This window comes from Camelus bactrianus, chromosome 3 (genome assembly GCF_048773025.1).
Source record: "Camelus bactrianus isolate YW-2024 breed Bactrian camel chromosome 3, ASM4877302v1, whole genome shotgun sequence".
Taxonomy (NCBI): Eukaryota; Metazoa; Chordata; class Mammalia; order Artiodactyla; family Camelidae; genus Camelus; species Camelus bactrianus.
In genome coordinates this window covers 64,909,253-64,929,805 of record NC_133541.1, presented here as the reverse complement: position 1 = coordinate 64,929,805, position 20,553 = coordinate 64,909,253, and the positions used below count along the sequence as shown (strand labels likewise).

The 20,553-nt window shown below is 42.1% G+C and overlaps 1 protein-coding gene across 1 annotated transcript in view; it reads left to right on the top strand.

Moving 5' to 3' along the window:
• The window catches only part of LOC123615189 (uncharacterized), a 128,391-nt gene that overhangs the window by 3,143 nt on the left and 104,695 nt on the right, over positions 1 to 20,553 (top strand). Inside the window, exon 4 of the mRNA XM_074354900.1 lies at positions 9,844 to 9,955. Within this exon, the coding sequence (XP_074211001.1) occupies positions 9,844 to 9,854 (11 nt within the window). The 3' untranslated portion in view covers positions 9,855 to 9,955. The remainder of the gene's footprint in view (positions 1 to 9,843; positions 9,956 to 20,553) is intronic.

Sequence of the window (20,553 nt, the reverse complement as noted above, 5' to 3'; positions counted from 1 at the left end):
GTCACTTCCCAGGGGTGAGGGCCGAGCGGGTGTGTAAGAAGGGAAGAGCTTCAATTAAAGCCAAAGAGAGCGCTCTCCTCGGCACTGGGCAGGGGCGCGCGTTTGCGTCAGAGGGCGCGCGGGGCGGGCGCGGGGGGCGGGGGAGCCGACGCCCGGGGGCTGGGTGGGCGCGGGAAGGAGCCAGCCAAGCAGTGTTGGCCTCGGTTCGGCCTTGCAGGCTAGGGGCAAGGCGTGGCAGAGGGCGAGCTAAGACTTCACCAGAGTAGCGGCGCCCACTCACCCTCACGTGGGCTCTTCATGCCAGCCCCCGCCTTCAGCTTCCAAACTTGGAAGAGGCCCCTGGGATCGGGAGTGACCCTGGGGATGGGAAGAAGCGGAGCCCCTGAGAGGTCTCAGGCAAAGCCGCCCGCGTCTCCGGAAGGGAGGGAGGGGGTACAGCCCCTGGCCTCAGTCCCGGAAGTGGGGGGGCTCTGGGTGGCGGTGCCCGGAGCAGTGGAAACCCTTCGCTTTGCGAAGCAGGAGAACAGAGCGCGTTTCTGCAGCGCATATGCTCAACTTTCTGTCGTGAGAGGGAACAGAAAGAAACCAAGGCTTTTCGGGGAGAGGCGCTGTCCCCTTCTTGGACTTAGCTAGCCCAAGAGGCACTCTGGGCTCAGTTTCTCTTCGGGACCTTCTTTCTGTTCTCCGACCGCTTTTGCTCATCCGCAGAGTGCCTCCACTTGTGCTCACAGCTCCACCCCGGCAAAATGGCTTCCGTGGAGGGACCCAGGGGTCAGCTCAGGTCCTGGGGGAGCTGTGGCTTTCTCTCTACGAGGCTGTCTTTTGTTACTGGTTCAACTTGGCACACTGGTCCTGAGGCCTGGTGTGCCCCACCCCCAACCAGGAGATAATATCTGTTGTTGGGGAGGGCACCTAATAGAAAAGTGATCATATTTTGCGGTCCTAAAACTGAAATTTCACACGTGTCCAGGCACGATCAGCTGCAGAAGCAGAAAAACAGTTGGAATTCGCATCTTTCTCTCATTCATCCTCTCTTCTCCAGATCTCTCTCCGTCCCTTCTGGCCCAAGCCCTTGTTTCCTGGGACTTGTAACTGAATCTCACTGCGTAGACTTGGCTCTTGGACCCAGATCCACTGTGGCCCTTGCTTCAGCACTCTACTTGAGACTGTGGGCATGGTAGCCATATATACGGCCCTCTCCAAGGTTTCTCTCTCTTGGTTAGGTCAATGTAGAGACAGGAAAAGCATCGCCAGGGCCTGGACTCCGACTCACTTCTCAAGTCTTTGTCTGCCCTCCTGGTCCCCATAGGCCAGTTTAATGCATGCACAGTCTCCACCGTGGGTTTCCCAAAAGACTAGAGAAGGTACCCCTCCATTTGGGGAAGAGGAATCAGTCTGTAAGCTTACAATACTCCTTGTGGTTTGCTAGCATCATGGCTCAGCCTTAATCACTTTTTAAAAGCCTTCCACACAACACTTGCTCTCTCCTAGCTGGACAGCCAATAAACAGTTGTGACCTGGTGGGAGAAGGAGAGAAGCAGAGATCTGTGGCTGCACATGCAGTATGACTTGCATTCCAGGTACCAGAGTCCATTTCCAGGCAGACTTTCTAGTTAACACCCCCTCCTCACTATCTTTCTTTCTACTAAGGCTGGAATCATTCTTCACTAATCCTATGACCTCTTTGATATTGGCACTTTGCTCTCTCCAAACTCACCAGAACATTTATTTTGGCTTTTTGGTAAATCACAGTGAAAAAAGGTGGCTTTGTAAAAATGTTTTCTAAATTTAGCTCAAGAGCCATGAGATCCTACAAATGACCAGATATGTGCAGAAAATTCTCTCCTATACCGCTTTCTTACCCCCTAAATTGTTAAAAAAAAAAAAAAAGGTATTATTCTGTTTAGAGAGACCACAGAACTAACCCTGTTTTATCAAGCCCATCTGGAGAGATGAACATGCCTTCAGTTGTTAGGAGAAAGGTCAGTTCTTCTGATCTTATTGCAGACCTTTCCCAAAGAGCTTATTTTAAAGTTGCCGAATCAATTAGTCTCCCTTGGTATGAGATTGAGGCTGTGAAAAATGAAGTTGAAGAAGATGTATTTAAAATGGTCTTGAACAGATCTTTTGAAGAAAAGGGTGGAGGGCGGCACAGAAATGCCTGCATAATGTTTTGTGATTATTAAAAACAAGACCCCAAACAAACAAACAAACAAAAGCCTTGCCTATGTCAGAAACCACCCCTTTTTGCAAGACTGAACTCAGTCTGAATTGTGGCTGCCCAGCTGTAAAAAGTACTGTCTTTGTCAATATCAAGACAAGAGTGGAAAGGCCAAGCTGGGGGCTTCTGCTGGGCTGCCTGCCCTCAGCCTGCCCATGCAGTGGGAATTTGGGTCCAACAGGCTCTCGCACTCACTATCACTTTGCTGTAGCCTTAGCTTTTCTTCTTTGTCACCTTGGGGGTCGAAATGTCCAGAGATAAGTGCTTTACCGTAGAAAGCAGTTTAGTTTTCTATCACAGACTGGCCAGTTAAAGCAGGTGTTTTGGAAAAAGAGAGGTAAGGGAAGCACTTGCCCTGTCTGCTGGGGCCCTAGTTAGAGGGCCCAGGAGTTGCTGTGGGGAGAGGAGAGCAAGTGCTGACGTTTGGATGCAAATCAAGCCTTTTAAGGGAAGAAGAGTGACAGTCATTCTTAGCACACAAGTGAAGCCCGGGTCAAATATTTACTTTTCAGAAAAATCAAGCCTTAGCTATAAAAATGCATTTATGCAAAAAGAAAAAACTGAAGACTTTTGCATTACAAAATGTAGTTCTTTATTTTAAATGTTTAATTTGAGTGAAGAATAACTGTCTGGCTCTTCTTCCGAAGGAAAATGAGTTGAGTTTGGATGAAAAATGGAAGTTTTGAAATGAGTTTGAAGCTTGTTAAAGTACCTTGACAATACCACCAACTACAGTATATAATAATTTCCCTTAATAGTTACCTGTCAGAGCACCTATTTCTTTTACTACCGCATTAGCCCATTAGAAGTGGATGTGAGTTGGGCATTCACTGATTAAAAAACTGTTCCAATATATTTAAGTCTTCAAAGCCACTTTCTTCACTGCCTATAGAGTAAACTAAACTAGTGGAAAAGTATTGGCTGATGAAGTCAGCAGATCTGTTGGTAACTATGGTCATGCTACAATCCTATTTTACCTATCAGAAGTTTGATGTAAATAATAAACCAAACATTTTCTTCTAAACTGTCAGTGTAAAAAATATGATTTTTACAGTGTCTTCCATCAGCAGGGGAGAGGGAGACAAGGCAAAGTTTAAGTGAAAAAGAATGAACATAGTACACCACTGATACAAACCACATGGAGCAGTAAATAATTATGCTCTCTGATGTGCTATGTATATTTTATTTACCCACTTCAGAGTTGGACAATAAACCTAACCCATCTATGGGAAGAGTTAATAAAGTATTCCAAGTGCATGATCTAACAAAACTCAGCAATAGTTCTATGTTTTATTGTTAACCCTTTGCATGAAATCTTCTGAAGCTGAAAAGAAAAAGGAAAGGGCTTTTGTGTTAGTTGATCCTTGGCTATTCTAGGGCTCAGGTTGGTGTGAAAGGGATGAGGAGGTCACTTGAAATCTCCTTTTATCTACTCTTATTTTCTCTCTGGATCAGCAACTTTGAATAGACATCATCTAATCGCTCTTAATGGAAAGAAACTATGGGAGCAATGAAAATGCCTTTACTCCAGAAGTGAATACATGTGTGCTGTGCGGACAGCTAGCTGAGCTTGCATAGGACTACATCTCTGCACACATGTGTTTAGAGATTTTTCAGGGTACGTGGATGTTCACATAAATGCTTCCCATACATTCTGGGTTGGGGGTTGATTGGGTGGGTTATTTTGCCTTTACACATAAGTTTGCACACACACTCGCGTTCGGATTCTCCACCAAGCCCAGGTGATACTTTTAGCTGACTCTTTTTTCAGCTTTTTCTTGCCTCCACTCTCTGGGATGTCATATTTAAGTCCTGAAAAAAAGCAAATAATTGAGGACATGATGGACAACCTTTTAGTGAAGATGTCTTATTTCCTTTCCGTTTTCAACTGGAAGCCACACTGACTGGAAGATTTCTCTTCAGAGGGTGGAGATTGTGTGACAGGTGGGAGGTGATGGCGTAAGATGAGACCATTACTTTCGATTTCTCCCCAGTATTTTTTCTTTTTGGTTTTTCTTGGAATTAAATTGGTTAAAACACAATAAATAAGTGGAAAACAAGAGCCTGACATTAGGCAGTTTAAAAGTTTTTCTTGCTGTAGATAACATATCTTTAAATCTTTGAAGCTGAGTAATTGATTATAATTTGTTTTGAAGTGAGAATTATTTTAGTATGTCTCATATCTTGACTACAGTACCATCTAAGTTGTCTTCCTTAGGCATTGTTGTATGCACTTCATAAAGCAGAAACAGCCCTCAGATTTTTAGGTATGAATGGCTATCCAGAAAAGGACATTTGGTTTCTAGGACTGAAAGCACTGGGCTTTACTCCCTAGGAAGCCATTCTCCACCCCCACATCCCCCCCCTCCCCGCCATTCCATGTTCTTCTAAATAAAATTCACATTGCTCCCAGAGCCTGGGACACTTCGCTGTAAATTCCTTTAAGGGAATACTCGGTTACCAGGGCTACAAGTTCCCATCTCAACCCGCCAGCCTCCCCGCCCCTTGCTCCAGATCCCGGAGACCCTTGGCTGTCAGGGCTGGGACCTTAGGCCCCCTCCCCTCTTACCCCCAGCCTGCCCGAGATCGCAGTTCCAGAGTTCGAGGTTGGGTGGGAGAGGATTAATCCCTCTTTAACTCCTCTCCTTCCCGCCCTCAATTCTGAACCCCAACGAATCCGTTTCCCGGGGTTTCCTGGTGAATAGGAGCGTAGGAGCTGCCCTGTCCAATAAAGATTAAATTAAGTAGAAGAATCCCAGCCGCTGGATGTTTGGAAGCTTCGGTGGGGCGTCAAACCGTCGTTTAACACATTTTTTCCACTCACTGTGCACAAATCTTGGACCTGTTTGGCTTAACTTTAGAAAGAAAAGAAGAAAAAAGACAAGGAAAGAAAGAAGGGAAAAAATGAAAAGAAAAAGCAAAGAAAGAAATTCATGGAGAAAACCTAGTTTTAAGGGGACAGTAGCTGTGCTGGGAGAGGCTGAAGGCAGAAGCAGGGCTTCCTGACCTTTCTAGTCTTTTCATTTTCTGAACCACTCCAAGAATTGGAAGCTCCCTCTCCAGGCTGTGGGCTCGGAATTTTGCTGTTTTGGCAGGTCTGAGTCTACTTTTATGCCTTAGAGACATCTCAGTGGCCCAGGGTCACGATTGGGAGTGCAGCAGGAAGGATGTACTCAGAACCCAGTTGCTCCTCTATGCTGACTTTTTTTCTTTTACATTAAGGTTTACATTAAGGTGGCACAAACTGAGAACTGAGCAGTTTTTTTTCCCTGGTTACTGCCCAGCAGGAGAAACAATGGCTTTTTCTGTCCCAGGGCGCGCCCTGGACACTGACCTTGAAGCTGAGGCCAGGCCCCGCACTCCCTCCCCTGGGAACAATCCTGGTTCCAAAATACTGGCCTCTCACTCCCACCTGCTCTTCTGGTCCCAGGGCGCAGTCCGGCGGGGCAAAAGGCAAGTCCCTGCATGGCAATGGTTAGTCTGTGCAAATAAAACACTGAATAAATTAACCTCAAACCAGCTAGTTAGGGTGTAGTAGTTTAGCAGGACTAATTGCAGACAATGGAGCTGAAATGACTTTTCCAATTAGCTGCTGGTTGGAGTTTAGTTGGAGGAACTGTCAGCTCCAACGATGGGTAATTGCTTTATTGCTCACAAAACTATCATCTATTTAGAACATATGTGCTAATTACTCTGGATGGGCGTCGAAAAAGAGACCATAAATCTAATAGCACTTTAAAAAGTCTTTGGTGCTTGTAGGCAACCCCAGTCCCTTGCACTTTTTCTCCTGCTCAGGTTGGCGTGATGGATGGCTGTCTTTCAGAAAGGCGAAGGTTTGGGCTGGAGGCACCGATGGGATGCTCTGGTCAAATCGCATGCAGGATAGCGAGCGACCAGAGCATGCTGTGCTGAAGCGATAAATCACTGTCATCAAAACCAGTCCCCTCTTTAGCCGCGCACTTTTTTTTTCGTAAAAGATTACTTTAGAAATCTTTTAATTGGATTATGCTGGGAAATTAATCTCCTTTAGCCTTGGCTAAATTTATTGGGGCCACTATTGGGAGGAAAGCCCTGTAACTGCAGCGGGGGCCACGTCTCCTTGCTCCCTTCTTCTCTCGGCCCTCCGGGGTTTCCCAGTTGCGTGCCACAGCCCTGCTCCAAGTCCTCAGGAGTGATATGGGGTGAGAGGGAGTGGAAAGTTACATCTAGGCAGAAGGCCGTGGCGATCTCTGGTGAATCTTCTTTGTCCTAAAACGCCACGTTTTGTCTAGGATTCCCTAGCTCCAGATCCAGTGCCTCCATAGCACCGCGCCTTCCTCCAAAAGGGGGTCTGGGGGCCTGCTATCAGGGAGGAAGGAGGCTGGAGTGGAGGGAAGAGGAAGTTGGGTGTGTCGCTGGAGGGTTGCCAGGGAAAGTCACTTCTTTGCCCTCTTCCCATACCTCCCCGGTCTCCCTTCTGGATCTCCGGCAGGTTGCTAGGGCATTTCGAAACACTCTCCACTTTACTTTTCTGCGCAAAGACGCACGGCTCGCTCTTGGCGTTTCCCCTGGCATAACTCTGGAGACCCTTCTCCTTGATGTGCACAGCAGTTGAGATTCGAGAGCTAGGGCCCTCCCCTCTCCTCCCGGCTCCTGGAGCACCAGCTAGACGTCAGGAGGGGCCTCCCTTCCAGCCCCGCGACCAGAGTCCTTAGCCAGGTCCAGCACAGTTCTGGCAGCTGCGGCAGCTGCGATCGGGTCCCGCCGGCCGCTTATCTCAGCAGGAGTTGACAACATCTGCCTGAAACGGGATACTCACTTTTGCAGCTCAATTTAGCTCTTAATAGCAGCCCTGTGAGGTGTGGTTAATTGATGGGGATAAAGGCGTAATGACTTGACGGGGAGACGCCAATGATCCTTTAATATACTTTTAGAAGAACAACAACCACCCCAAATACCGGCGAGTCACTGCTGGGTGGGAGGATAAGACCGGGATCAGGAGGCCAGTAAAGTGACACCGGTGCTGTTTGTATCTAGAGGCTTCAGTGAGGGGTGAGCCCTGGCTCTCAGGGTTGGGGCACCCGGGAGCCACCAGGGCGCGCAGCTCCGGCTGGCAGGGTGTTGTCGCATGGTCGCAGAGAGCGGGGCAGGAAGACCTGGCAAGCTCGGGATGACAGGTGACCGACCGGACCTAATGGCGAAGAGGAGCCCTGAGCCAGGGAGGACGTCGCCCCTCCCCGGGCTCTGCCACTTTATCAGCCCTTCCCCAGCGCGGGGATGGAGCCCCACAAGACAGGCACCTTCGTCTGCCCTCCAGACCTGGCTAGAGTCACACCAGCGAGTGAAATGGTCAAGTGGTGGTGCTCGGCTGGAACTCACGGGGTTCCGCTGCCTGGACAACCTCTGAGATACCCCAGCGCCAGGAGTGAGGGGGCAGGCGCCGCTGTGTGTGTGTGTGTGTGTGTGTGTGTGTGTGTGTGTGTGTTCGCGCGCCCGCGGGCGCGCGTTCTTGTAGATGGCCCCGAATCGCAGAGCCAGAGCACAGCAGCCTCAGCACGTGGCCGTATTTCTGTGGGGTCTAGAGCCTTGGGGCCGGGCGTTCGGGGACTCACCCGCGCGCGTCTGGGTTCCGCCGCGGGTCCCAGCCGCCCCTGCTTACCACCCACCCGGACTTCTGCCCGCCACTCTCTCTCTGCTCAGCGCCTTCCCTTTCCCTCACCTGATTTCCCTCGCTCAGTTCTAGTTTAGTCTCCAGAGGGCCAGAGGAATGTATTACACTACGCAAGTCCCCAGCTTAGGTTCACATGAACATGACAATGAAAAAAAAAAAAATCAGATCGCGTTTTCTGTTTGCAAAGGGGAACCCCCTCCAGGTGCGGGCGGTGGTGTCCCTAGCTGGTTTTGCGAGTATCCTGTTTACACTTAGGAGAAGGATAACCTTGATGCTTCAGGTTTGAGCTCCCTCTGGAAGCGGAAGGAGAAATGACTCCAATCACCGTCCATATTTTATTGTATTGAGAGATCGCAGGTGTTTCGGTTGCTGTTATTGTCTGCTTTCCTCCCTGAGTCCACATAACGGGGATGAAAGGGTCCCGAGAAACTTAATTTCCCCAAACCCTCTCGAGGAGAAGGCGTGCACTGTCACAGGACGAAGCTTTGGGGGTAGAAGAAGGAAAGCAACTCAGTGTCCCAACTCGCAGAGTGTGCCTGTCTCGGCGTGGTTCTGTCGTTCCACCGTCACTGTCTAATCTCATCGACTGTGATGTCTGGGAATTCAAGACTCACAGTCGCTTAGCCGTCGAGCCTCCCACCCCCCATCCCCCCGACCCTCTGCAGCCCCAGCCAGGGAGTACTCCAAGGCTATGGTCTGGTCCTCGGGAGCCTGAGCCACGGACAGGGTCCCAAGTCCATGCCCTGGTCGGCGACTCTCGCTTAGGAGCTCCCTGCCGCGGATAAAGTGCATGTAGCCTTCGGGTTTGTCGCCTTCGGGCTGCAGGGGTCCTGAGGTGACAGTGGCGGCCACTTGTCCGCCGACGCCCTCTGATCAGCATGGCCCTCTGCGCTACGGGCCCCGAGGGCGGCCAGGAGGCACCTGCCCGAAGTGCGCGCCGTCCGCACGGCAATCAAGGGCCCTCACTCCCGTGTCTCCTCACATTCCTCACCCCACCAGGGCGCTCGCTTGCGAACGACTTCTGCACTCTGCGCGCCAGTTTTCCCCATTGGGGCGCCGGGGCCCCTCCCACTCCTTCCTTCGAGGCCCAGGAACACACGCCCTAAGCGGGGCCCCAGGGAAGCAGCTCCCGGAAGCGAGGCTCACATCCGGGCACCAAGCCTCGCGCGGGGTTGGCGTCCAAACGCTCGACGCAAGCGTGGCGCCCCGCGCCGGCGGAGGGGCCCGGGCCCAGGGTGGGCGCTCGGGCCCCTCCGCTGACCACTAGGACTGCGCCTTCGCTGGCCCTGAAGGCCCTCACCCCGCGAGCCGCCGGAATGTCAAAGTCCCGGGCCTGCGCGGGGGAAGATTCAAGAAAGAAGCCGGGCACGACCGGGCGGTGGCGCGCGCTCCTCGAACCCAGGCCCGCGGTCGGCATTGGAGATTTGAGTCCCCTCGAGTCGGCGCTGGAAAAGCTCTTTGGAACGGGCTGGGAGGCAGTGAGGCGGCCTCCGCCGAACTTTGTAAGGTTCAGAGACCCGCCGTCGAGCGAGACCGCTTTTGCACGACTGACCCATTACACTTCTCTCCTTTCTCTGGCCGGAGCGCTCGGAGCCTTGCGGTCTCCTCCGGGGCCGCCCACTAGTTTGCCCTGTCTTGGGCAGCTAGTCCTCTTCGCGTGTTGGGTGGAGAGCGGGTAGGGGGAAGGCCTCGGGCAAGGCTGGGAAACCTCAAACCCTATTTTCTAGTTGAAGGAGGAGCTTGATTTTAAGAAGTTGGAGAGTCAGTGGGGGTTAACTTTGTGGCCTTTGGCATCTTTGAAAACATCCGTCTACAAGGCGGGAACAGCGCAGAGAAACTGCTGTGTAGTTCATAAATTTATTTTTGGAAGACCGTTTCTGGAGAGTTTTCCCAGAGATTGTTTTATTATCTCTCAATTTAGAGGGTTGCTATGTATCTCGTCACTAGTGCACTGAATAGTATCTTCCTTCAGACAGGGATTGAGAAACGGAAATACCACCACCCTCCAGTCAAACTTGTGAAGACTGATTGCGGGGGAACTGGTGCTCCAGGTGTTGAACTAGAGGCGCTGCAAGTGTGAGCAGGTAATGTGGAGAAGAATGACATTGTTAACAGAAAGCATCTAATTAACAATGACTTCATTTGATTGGAAGGATGAAAAAGCCTTTTTAAATCAATCCAGATTCACTGACCTAAACTCAGCCAATTTATGAATATGGAGCCTGACTGGGGTCTGCTTTCTTTCAAAGATGTCATCTTAGGGGTAATAGCATAGGTGAAGTCATTTGGTTACACTGTGGAAACTTTTATAGTGCCTTCCTTGGGAATTTAATTCAGTGCTTCTTCATTTTATTAGGAACAGACTGACTCCATCAACTGTGCTCTCCCTGTTTAGAGGCAGGACTGCTTGAAGCAATTAGGTTCACCAATTAGCATAGTTTTACTGACCCCAGCAGCAGCACCGCTCCTTAGATTATCCATTTCTTCAAAGTCAGGGAAAAGCTGGAGCAAAACATGCTTCCCAGGTGTCCAGGTTGGAGAAATAAGCCCACAAGCAGGGTAGCACAGCAGTGTAGAACACTTTCTAACACTCCTCAAGTGTTTATTTCAGCAGTTTGGGTGGATTTTTCTCTCCTTCTCTGATTCTGGATCCTATAATACCTCCATCTTTTGACATAGCCTTTAAAACCTCTCTCCTTTAATTGTATTTTGGTAGAATTGTCTTTGAGAATGTGAATTTTCTCCCTTCTTTTCTGTCTGCCTGCATTCTAATGATGCTGTGGACAATGTTAGGGTCCAGAGAGAGGAAATTGCTGAAGGGCTCCTTTAAACCCTGATAGGTGACAGGTAAGGGCTTAGATCTTTGTGTGTGTTTGTATGTGTGTGCATGCATGTGCACATGTGCCTCAAAACCTATGAGGAGAGGCAGAGGGTGGATATTGGAGATAAGTCATTATTTCCCCTAATATTAAAGGTTTACCTGCAAGGCTTTCTTGCAGTCTCTTCATTGTGAGACCAGTTGGTGGCCAACATTTTTAATACATGTGTGGAGCCCAAAGCATTCTGGGGAAGAAGGGGCTTTGCTTTTGCCACCATCATAGGTAGTGAAAGCATTACCTTTGCAGAGCTATTATCTCTCTCTCTGTGTCTCTCTCTCCCCCTCTTCTCTAAAATATATATTCCTCTGTTAGATTTCACTAGATTAAATTGCTGACAGTTCATCAGTAGCAGCAACAATGTAATGCCCCTAACCTTATTAAATCAATAAATACTAGATCTATGCATTGAATTAAAAATGCATCAGCATGGCCAGGAATTGCAGTCTTATGGCCATGGACCTCAGAATCGAAAATGCCACTCAAAAATTGACTAGTTAGCATTCATTTAACCTTTTTCTTTCTGTTTTGGATCTGTGGTTAGATATTCTAGGGTTTTAACATTTCAGGGACCATTGGGACAGGTTTGTTTTTGTTTATTTCTTGAAAATTCTTTTCTTTCACTAATTCCTCACATTTAACCATGAAAAAGATGCATGCATTTAACAATAGTAATACTGTATGACATTATAGTTCTTGTCATTAGTTTTCATTTAGGGAATATACTTTCACTCAGAATACATTGCTCTAGAAAGACATACTCCGGTGCATAAATTTCTACATAAACACAAGTAAATGTAGAGGCATATGTCTTTCTGCATGTATAAATAAATATACTTAGTGTAAATGTATTGCTGTACATTGATTATAAGTTTACTTTTAAAAAGAAAGCACATTTAAGTTTATCTTTCAGCATTGTCAGCTATATTTTCAGCCAAAGAACTATTTATGATTTTAAAACAAGTTATTTATTTATAATCTGATTGCCTTGTTGAAATTCATGCCACAAGAGATGAAATTACAGTTTTCAAGTTTTTAAACTGAACATAGTGCTTAGGAAGTTATACATATCTTACATGGTTACATTTCATGTGTGAAAAACTACCTCAAATGTGGTTTACCATGAATTGGTCAGTTAAGTTGTAGATTAGTAGGTGAACTTACAATTAGTCCCAACTGAAAATAGAGAATGTTTTTAACACCTAGAAATTTAATGGAAAAAGTAATATTACTCTAGCAAGATATTTGTTCATACTGATTAATGATGCTAATTATTTTAAAACATTCATCCCTTATTGATGTCAGCCAATATACATGGTACTGAATTCCAAAGATATAGTCATTGGGCCCTGGGTTCACCACACTGTGAAAGAAAAAATCTTTATTTGATGAAATAGGCAATCAACTGAAATCTATCCTCTTTAAATAAACTGATTCCTTGTATTTTCCCAGTGTTGGTGTAAGTTGTTGTCTGTGATGTCCCCCAGGGCTCTTTCTTCTGCTCTCTGATTTGGTGTATAAAAGCAGCTCTGAATGATGGATTACTGTGTCATTGCAGCCTGCGAAGGATTAATTTGTTTCATTGATTTCTCTTTAGGCAGATTGCCAGAATTTGCTGCTTCCCACCTTTCCTCAAGACTTCTAGAAGTAATAGACAGTAATAGCCTAAGACAAATCAGCTCCTTGTGAAAACAGAATCATGAAACTAGGAGTCCTATGAAAGCTGGTGCAAACTTTTTATTCACATATTGGGAGAGCAGTTAATAGGCTACTTCATATGCCTTAGACATTTTTAATTGAAAAATTTCCTTGATTTCATGACTTAAAACACGTCATATTAGTAGCTCTTAAGTGGGAATTTATAATATTTGTCCAATAAAAATTTTCTCTAATTTTTAAGAATCCTGCTTAAGAAAAAAATGTGTTGTCTTTGTGACTGACAAATACTTTTCTTTCTATGGCAGATTTTAGGGTCAAATAGCATGTTAGTGTAACTAAGTCCTTTACTTATAAATATTTATAAGAGTATTTGACCCAAAGAATTTTTAGAAACTTTGGACAAGGACAGAGTATTAGAGCATGGACATAGAATTAACTGTTTAAATTAAAAAATATCTTTTTCTGATTAAAAAAGTAATATCTGCTCATAATAGAGAATTTGCAAAGTTAGAATTGACATTTTGTGAGTTTTTTTCTAAGACTTTTTTCCTCTAAACACTTTAGATTTATAAATACGTTATAATTGTATATATATTTAAACAAACAAACAAACACACTGCAGGTATAAACTGTGTCCTGCTTTTTTCCAGTCAGCATTATACAATGAAAACTTTCGTATATAATTAAAATTATTATTAAAGTGATTTATTTCACTGTGTATTGTTTTGACATAAGCAACAATTTAATCATTGTTCTACTATTGGAAAGTTAGAGTTCTAATTTTACCTTATTAGAAATAAAGTTATGATGAATAGCATTTAAAATAAATCTTTTATCATCCCTCAGGTTATTTCTTTGCAATATATTATTAGAAAAGAAACTACTTGGACTGAGGGTATAGACTATTTTTTAAGATTCTTGATGTGACCGCTTTTCAGAAAGGTTCTTTTAGTTTATACTAGTACCGTTTAAAATTTTTGTCTCTGTAGAGGCAGCATTCTAATTCATGTTACATGAGCAAAGAAAGCAGAACAACACTCTTTTCTTGTGTTCTGAAAGCAGTGGTAGCATTTTGCATATACTTAGTCTCTTAGAAAATTTTTCCCAACTGCAGATGTAAGATAGGCTGGTTATACAAATCTGTTTCCCTTCTGTACTGCTGAAAATTATATTGATTTAATGATCTCAAGTTATACTTTTTATGCAATTAGTTGTGTAGTAAAAACTAATATTGTCATGTGCTAATGTCTTTTTTTCCTCTGTTGTGCTATGGTGGTAGTCCATGCAGTATCAGCAAATTTATGCTTTTCCTGTGCTTTGCTGAAAGGGAAAAGGAACATCTGTTTCCATTATATATCTGCATCATAATGATAACAATTAAATAGCTATTATGGTAGTATACAGTAAATATATTTTGCTGAATGACCTATACTTTCTTGTTGGAAAATTACAGAGATTTCAGAGGCACCAAGTTTTTACAGGTAGGTTCCATGCAGAGGTTTAGAAAGGCCTTTGCTTACTTTTGGTAAATCATTGCAGTTCCTATTTGTCTTAGGGAAAACTAGTAAACAAAGAACCCTGATGATTAAACACTAGGCTCTCAGATGAGACTTTTGAATATATTTCTCTTAGGCTTATGTTTAGAGAGCAAATTGTTAGGTATTTCTCTCAGTATTCTTAAATGGTTAATCATGCTGCTAATAATACAGTTCATTTTGTGTTTTGTGTCATTTGTGTATTTTTAATATTTTACTAAGCTGGAAATTGGGAATAATTATATATATATATGTGTGTGTGTTTGTGTGTGTACATATATATATTTGTAGCCTCTACTACTCTTTCTTTTCTTATATTAGGAGACATAGTGATATTTACCTTTAAGCTCAGCAGGAGAATGTTTGAAACCATACACTATTTCCATTGACCTTTAAAATTCCAGAGAAATATTTTCATTTATTTCACTCAGCTTTTGGTTAAAGATGTTTTGGTGGTTACTTAAAAAATGATTAGAAAATATTTCAGACAGAAAATGGTATATAAAGAGAAACAGACATCCATATACTCCAAACTCAATTTGAGAAATAAAATGTTACAAGAACAATCAAAACTCTTTCTGATTGTATTCAGTTATGGCTTCTTGGGGAGTTATTTATCATCCTAAATTTGATAGTTATCAATCATTTTGCCTTTTATATACTTTAAAAAAATATATTTTTTATTGAAGTATAGTCAGTTTACAATGTTGTTTCAATTTCTGGTATACAGAACAATACTTCAGTCATGTAGGAACATACATATATTCGTTTTCATATTCTTTTTCGCCATAAGTTACTACAATGATATTGCATATAGTTCCCTGTGCTCTACAGTATAAACTTGTTGTTTATCTATTTTATATATATTAGTTAGTATCTGCAAATTCCGAGCTCCCAATTTATCCTTTCCACCCCCTTCCCCCCTGGTAACCCTAAGTTTGTTTTCTATGTCTGTGAGTCTGTTTCTGTTTTGTAGTTATGTTTGTCTCCCTCTCTCTTTTTTTTTTTTTTAAGATTCTACGTATAAATAATATCATATGGTATTTTTCTTTCTCTTTCTGGCTTAATTCACTTAGGATGACATTCTTCAGGTCCATCCGTGTTGCTGAAAATGGCATTAATTTGTTATTTTCTATGGCTGAGTAGTATTCCGTTTTATAAATATACCACAGCTTTTTAAATCCAGTCATCTGTCAATGGACATTTAGGTTGTTTCCATGTCTTGGCTATTGTAAGTAGTGCTGCTATGAACATTGGGGGCTTTTACATACTTTTTAAAACATGGTCCATAAATTTGACATAAGTGACTTGTCATTTTAAATAATTTTTAAAATGCTGGAGCTGTGACAACTGTTAGAACCTTTTTAATCTAGTCACCTGTGACTAGGTGTACTTCTCTGCTTTACTGTTCTCATCTGTGAAGTTGGGGATAGATCTTTCCATTCTCTGATACCTTTTCTAGCCATAATTTTTAAAAGGTTTTGGATTACCTCTTGCTTTCCATGACAAAATAAAATAGTCAGAGGCCCAGAGAGGTTAAGTAACTTGCCCAAGACCATGCAGGTAAATCGCAGAGCTGGGAATGACACTCAATTCTCCCAACTTCCATTCAAGCACTCTTTTCCTCAGTCAACGCTGTGTCATCTTTGGGTACTGGCTGGCTGCTGCTCTAGCCTGTGATTAACGACTGTCCAAAGGCATGTATGATTTTGTGATTGTGCATGTGAGAAAGTTTTCTTTCTCAGAATATCTTTTCTGTAGGGAATAGCATTGAAGCCATAGCAGCCTGAAAACTTCTTACAGAATGAGAAGACTATGTGTCCTGCAGAGCCTGTGATTCCCTTCTATATTTTCTGGACTTTCTTGGAAAAAATGACAGTTTGGATATAATGAGACTTGCAGTAGGCTTCTTACCCTACAGTTAATTTTTTGATCTTTTCATGATAACTGGACCAGGAAAACAGGGATGGGCACAAACACAAGTGTCTCTTTACATGTAGGTTTATCTAAACTTCAGTATATTTTGGCAGTCAGGATTTTAACAAATTACTTTTTTCTTTTTTATGTAGCTTATGCTATGGTCAAATCACAAATGACTTTCTTTTTGAAAATAGGTTTGTTTCTTGTTTCTATTTAGCAGCCAACTTACCAGAGCCCTAAAATGAAAGTAACACAAATAGAATAGCGTGGAAACATGTTTTTAAAATCTCTTTGGAGAAAAACCCCCATTCTAAAAATGGCAAATTAGAATTACATGCATGTTCATTCTCTTTCAGGTTTTTACTCTATCAAATTTATTTCATTCTTAGTTAAGATGAGTAAGCTTGAGTCATAATATTCACACAGACAGTACCATGCCTCTCCTATAAAAAAACAGCAGTGTAACTAGAAGTGGAATTATATAAAACCACCTTTCTCCAAATCTGTTGCTTCAAGACCAAAAAGTTGGTTTCATAAATTGTTTGCTTCCTTCAGCAAATACATACTTGGAAACTTGTAATAGTAGTAATCATTCTTTTTAGGGCAGATGAAGCTACTAATAGTAGCTTTCTCAATGTGTAAATATTCTTACGATAGTTGTGTTTTAACAGTAAACCAGATAACACATTTTTCTCTGAGGATTTTAAGGTCAATTAGGTTATGTGTTCAGCAGTTCCTAGTAGGAAAATTTTCCCTGTCATATTGGTTTGGGGAGGAGAGACCCAATGTAATCAGATACCAGCATTCAGTACCCTTTTTATTTAGCCATTGCTTTATTTGCTCACACTCACTGAATATGATTTCATTCATTTCTGTCTGGAGAGAAAGCTATGCGTGTGTATATGTGTGAAGTATTTCAAAAGACAGTTCTTGTCTTGTAGAAAGTTCTGGTGAGCATCTATAGTGTGTAATATAATAAGTTTTCTACACTGGTTACATTTCCCCATATTGCTCCAACAGGTAGGTAAAACCCAAGAGAAAAGATATGGGTAAAGGAAACCCGCCCCTGACTAACTTGTTTTCTCCCTGACCACAATGTGAATCTGGACAGTGGTGGGGAGTAAAGGGAACTTTGACCACCAAACCAACAGTGCTAAAATCAGAGATCCCAGTGAGACACAAGAATCCACACATTACCTCACTTTCTTAGTTATGATAGCTTTTTGCAGAAAGGTGGTGTGTTATTTACAGAAACAACAACCAAATGTAAAAAGATAATTTTCTTTTGGCCACATATACTACCAAGATTATAGGTCCTTCAGTGTATACACTGTTTCTACTCAGTTATTAATGACTTTGCTTTAGACTGAGTTGAGATTATTTTAAAACCTGCATTAGCTATGTATTTTCTATTGACACAGCCAATGTACACTTTCCACCTGTGACCTTAGAATTTGTTTATGGAATAAAAAGGATAGAATTTTCTTCTACTAATGTTAGCTTTGCATGTTGTAAAATTTTGTTCATGCATCTTTGGAATTCCCAGCTTTTTAGGCTTTTCCTATTATTTGATTCTTAGGAGAATTATGTTTCTGGTGTGCTTATTCTTCTTAAGTTATAATTAAAACTTATTTATTGAGTTCTTGTCATGCTTAAGGCATGTGAAGTAGATAAAGGCATAGTCCTTAGAATTCAATTCAAGAATTCAAATTTTTACAATTATAATCTGAGCCCAACCAAAGTGATATTATTCTTTTTTATTATATGTTTCAAGTGTATGGCACTGTAATTTACATCTGTATACACTACAAAGTGATCGCCACCACAAGTCTAGTTACCATCCATCACCATGCACTTGACCCTCTTCATCCATTTCATGTCCCCAACTCCCTTTCTCTGTGGTAACCACTAATCTGATCTCTGTATTTATGCGTTTGTTTTTGTTTCATATTGTGTTTTCATTTGTTTTTTAGATTCCACTGTGAGTGAAATCATATGATATTTGCCTTTCTACATCTGACTTGTTTCACTTAGCATAACACCTTCTAGTTCCATCCATGTTGCAAATGGCAGGATTTTATTCTTTTTTGTGGCTGCATAATTTTCCATTGTGGCTTACTATTTCCGTACACACACACACACACACACACACACACACATTTTTTTAATCCATTCATACATCAGTGGGTTCTTGGGTTGCTTCCATATCTTGGCTGTTGTAAATAATGCTGCAATGAACATGGGCATGCATATGTATTTTTGAATTAGTGTTTTTGTGTTCTTCGGATAAATATCCAGAAGTGGAATAGCTGGGTCATATGTTAGTTCTGTTCTTATTTTTTTGAGGGATCGCCATACTGTTTTAATATTTTGTTGTTCTTAATATAGTATCTTGAATAAATAGAATATGGCATTTGCTAACTTTAAAGCAGTTTTTTAAAAATGTAAGATCTAAGAATTTTTCTTCATACTGTATTTTGTTTAAGTATGCCGATTTTAATGATCTTTCTGTAAATATAAAATAATTACATAACAATGTTTTCTGAAAAGTGGCCTTTATTTTCCACACTTGGCAAGAAGTAGATTCATTAAAAAAAAAAAAAAACTCAACTAGCAAAGTCTATGTGAGTTTAAGTTAGGAAGTACACTAAGTATGAAGGCAAAACATGTTTTCATAAATGTTTAGATAAATACCTATGTTTGGTCTTGACCCCACATTAGCTTTGATGCTAATAATACTGGATTTATTATAGCATTGAACTTATTTTTATAGTTCACCAAAGTTTATTAAAAGTGCTAAGAATAATTTACTATTTGGCTTTCTCACAAGGAGAAATGGGTTGTTGATACATTTTCTGACAAATTTCACCAATATAAATAGCTGTTTTAGATTAAAAAGTTGACAAAAAATACCACCATTCTCTCCCTAATAAATGCAATCTTTTTGGACTTAATTATGTAGTTTCTTCTGTTTCTTTAGATGTAGTTGTAGATACAAGTTTTTATAAGTATTGCAAGGAGCAGTGAAGGTCTAATTTGTGTCTTGCATAGAGTGCTTGCATGATATAACAAGGTCCTTTTCAATTTTGGTGATCAGTTGGGTTTTGCATTATTTACCTGTTTCTCAATACGAATATACAAATTCCAAAATAAGTTCCTTTTCAGTTGGTTACATTTTTGGCATGTGTATTTTATATTTAAAAGATTTATATTTAAAAAGAAGGAAAAATCACATGAGTAATGCCTGGTAGAAGGTTACAGTGGATTATGTCATACTGTTAGAATTAACCTGATGTCAGTATAAGTTGTAAAGGTAGTTTGTTTGTTTGCTTTGTTTTTTGGACTGGCTAGAACTTAGTGACCTAAGGGAATAAAGGAGTGGTACTGTACAGCTTTGAAAGCTGCATACCAACTGATCTCTGTGACAGCCAAAAGTCACCAAGATCCTGTTTGTTACCAGTTCTAATGTTAATACATTTAAATGTGTTTTGAGTTTTGACAAAGTTTTAAAATTCTAAAAGTCCTACATTTTATAGTGAGACACTAGCAAAAGGCAATATTTTTATGCATAGTACATATGATTAAGACTTTTGTTCTTACATAAACTTGCCTAATTATTTGTCTTACCCTAGAGAAGTGTAAAAAAACTTAATATGTGAATTTTTCTTATTATATAAATAGTAAAGCCCTATTGTCATCACTATATGCTAAACACATTTCATATATTATTCTCATTTTACTGATAAAGAATTTGAGGCTCAAACATGGTTAAGTATTTGCTTAAGTCACATAGCTTATGAGTAATAGAGCAAGAATTTAATTGAAGTCTGTGTCATTCCAGAGTCCATTTCTGACCTATGCTCATTTCGTTGCTCCTTATCAAGTAACTCATTATACTACCTTTTGATTTTACTTACAGGTCAAATCATATCCTCACAGGTACATAAAAATACATAGAGCAACTGTCTTACAAAACAAAGGATAATCTATATAATCTCATGTTATTCTTATGTCACGATATCTATAGAATGATAACACTCTCCAGTGTTTGATTATGTGATGTTATAGGTATAAATGGTACTTATATAGGATGTAGAATGAGTCAGATCCCCTTAGAGTTTTTCAGCACTAGGTTGGTTTAGCTATTAAATAGCATTTTTGCTACAAAATTTAAAAATGAATAGCAAGAAGTTTCATTATTTCTGACTTACAATCTTTCTTCTGAATGTTTTCGTCTTCAGTGACTTTCGGGGAAAGCAATCATCATTTCCCTTAGTGGGCGTATGGTCTTGCTGTAACAGAGCACCCCAAGCAGGACAGCTTAAGCAGCAGCCATTTATTGTGTCTCAGCTCTGCAGGCTGGACGTCCGAGCGTAAGGTGCCGGCAGGGTTGGTTCCCCCCGAGGGCTGTGAGGGAAAGGGTCTGTCCCAAGCCTCCCGTGGCTTGTGCTGGTGTCTGACAGTCTTTGGTGTTCTTTGGCTTGTAGATGCATCACCCTGATCCTTCCTTCTGTCTTCATGTAGTGTCCTCCCCGTGTCTGTTTCTGTCTCTGGGGCCACATTTCCTCTGTTTAAAAGGACGTCAGTCATACTGGATTAGAGCCCACCCTAGTGGCCTTATTTTAACTTAATTATCTGCAAAACCCCTATTACCAAATAAGGTCACATTCACGAGTACTGAGAGTTAGGACT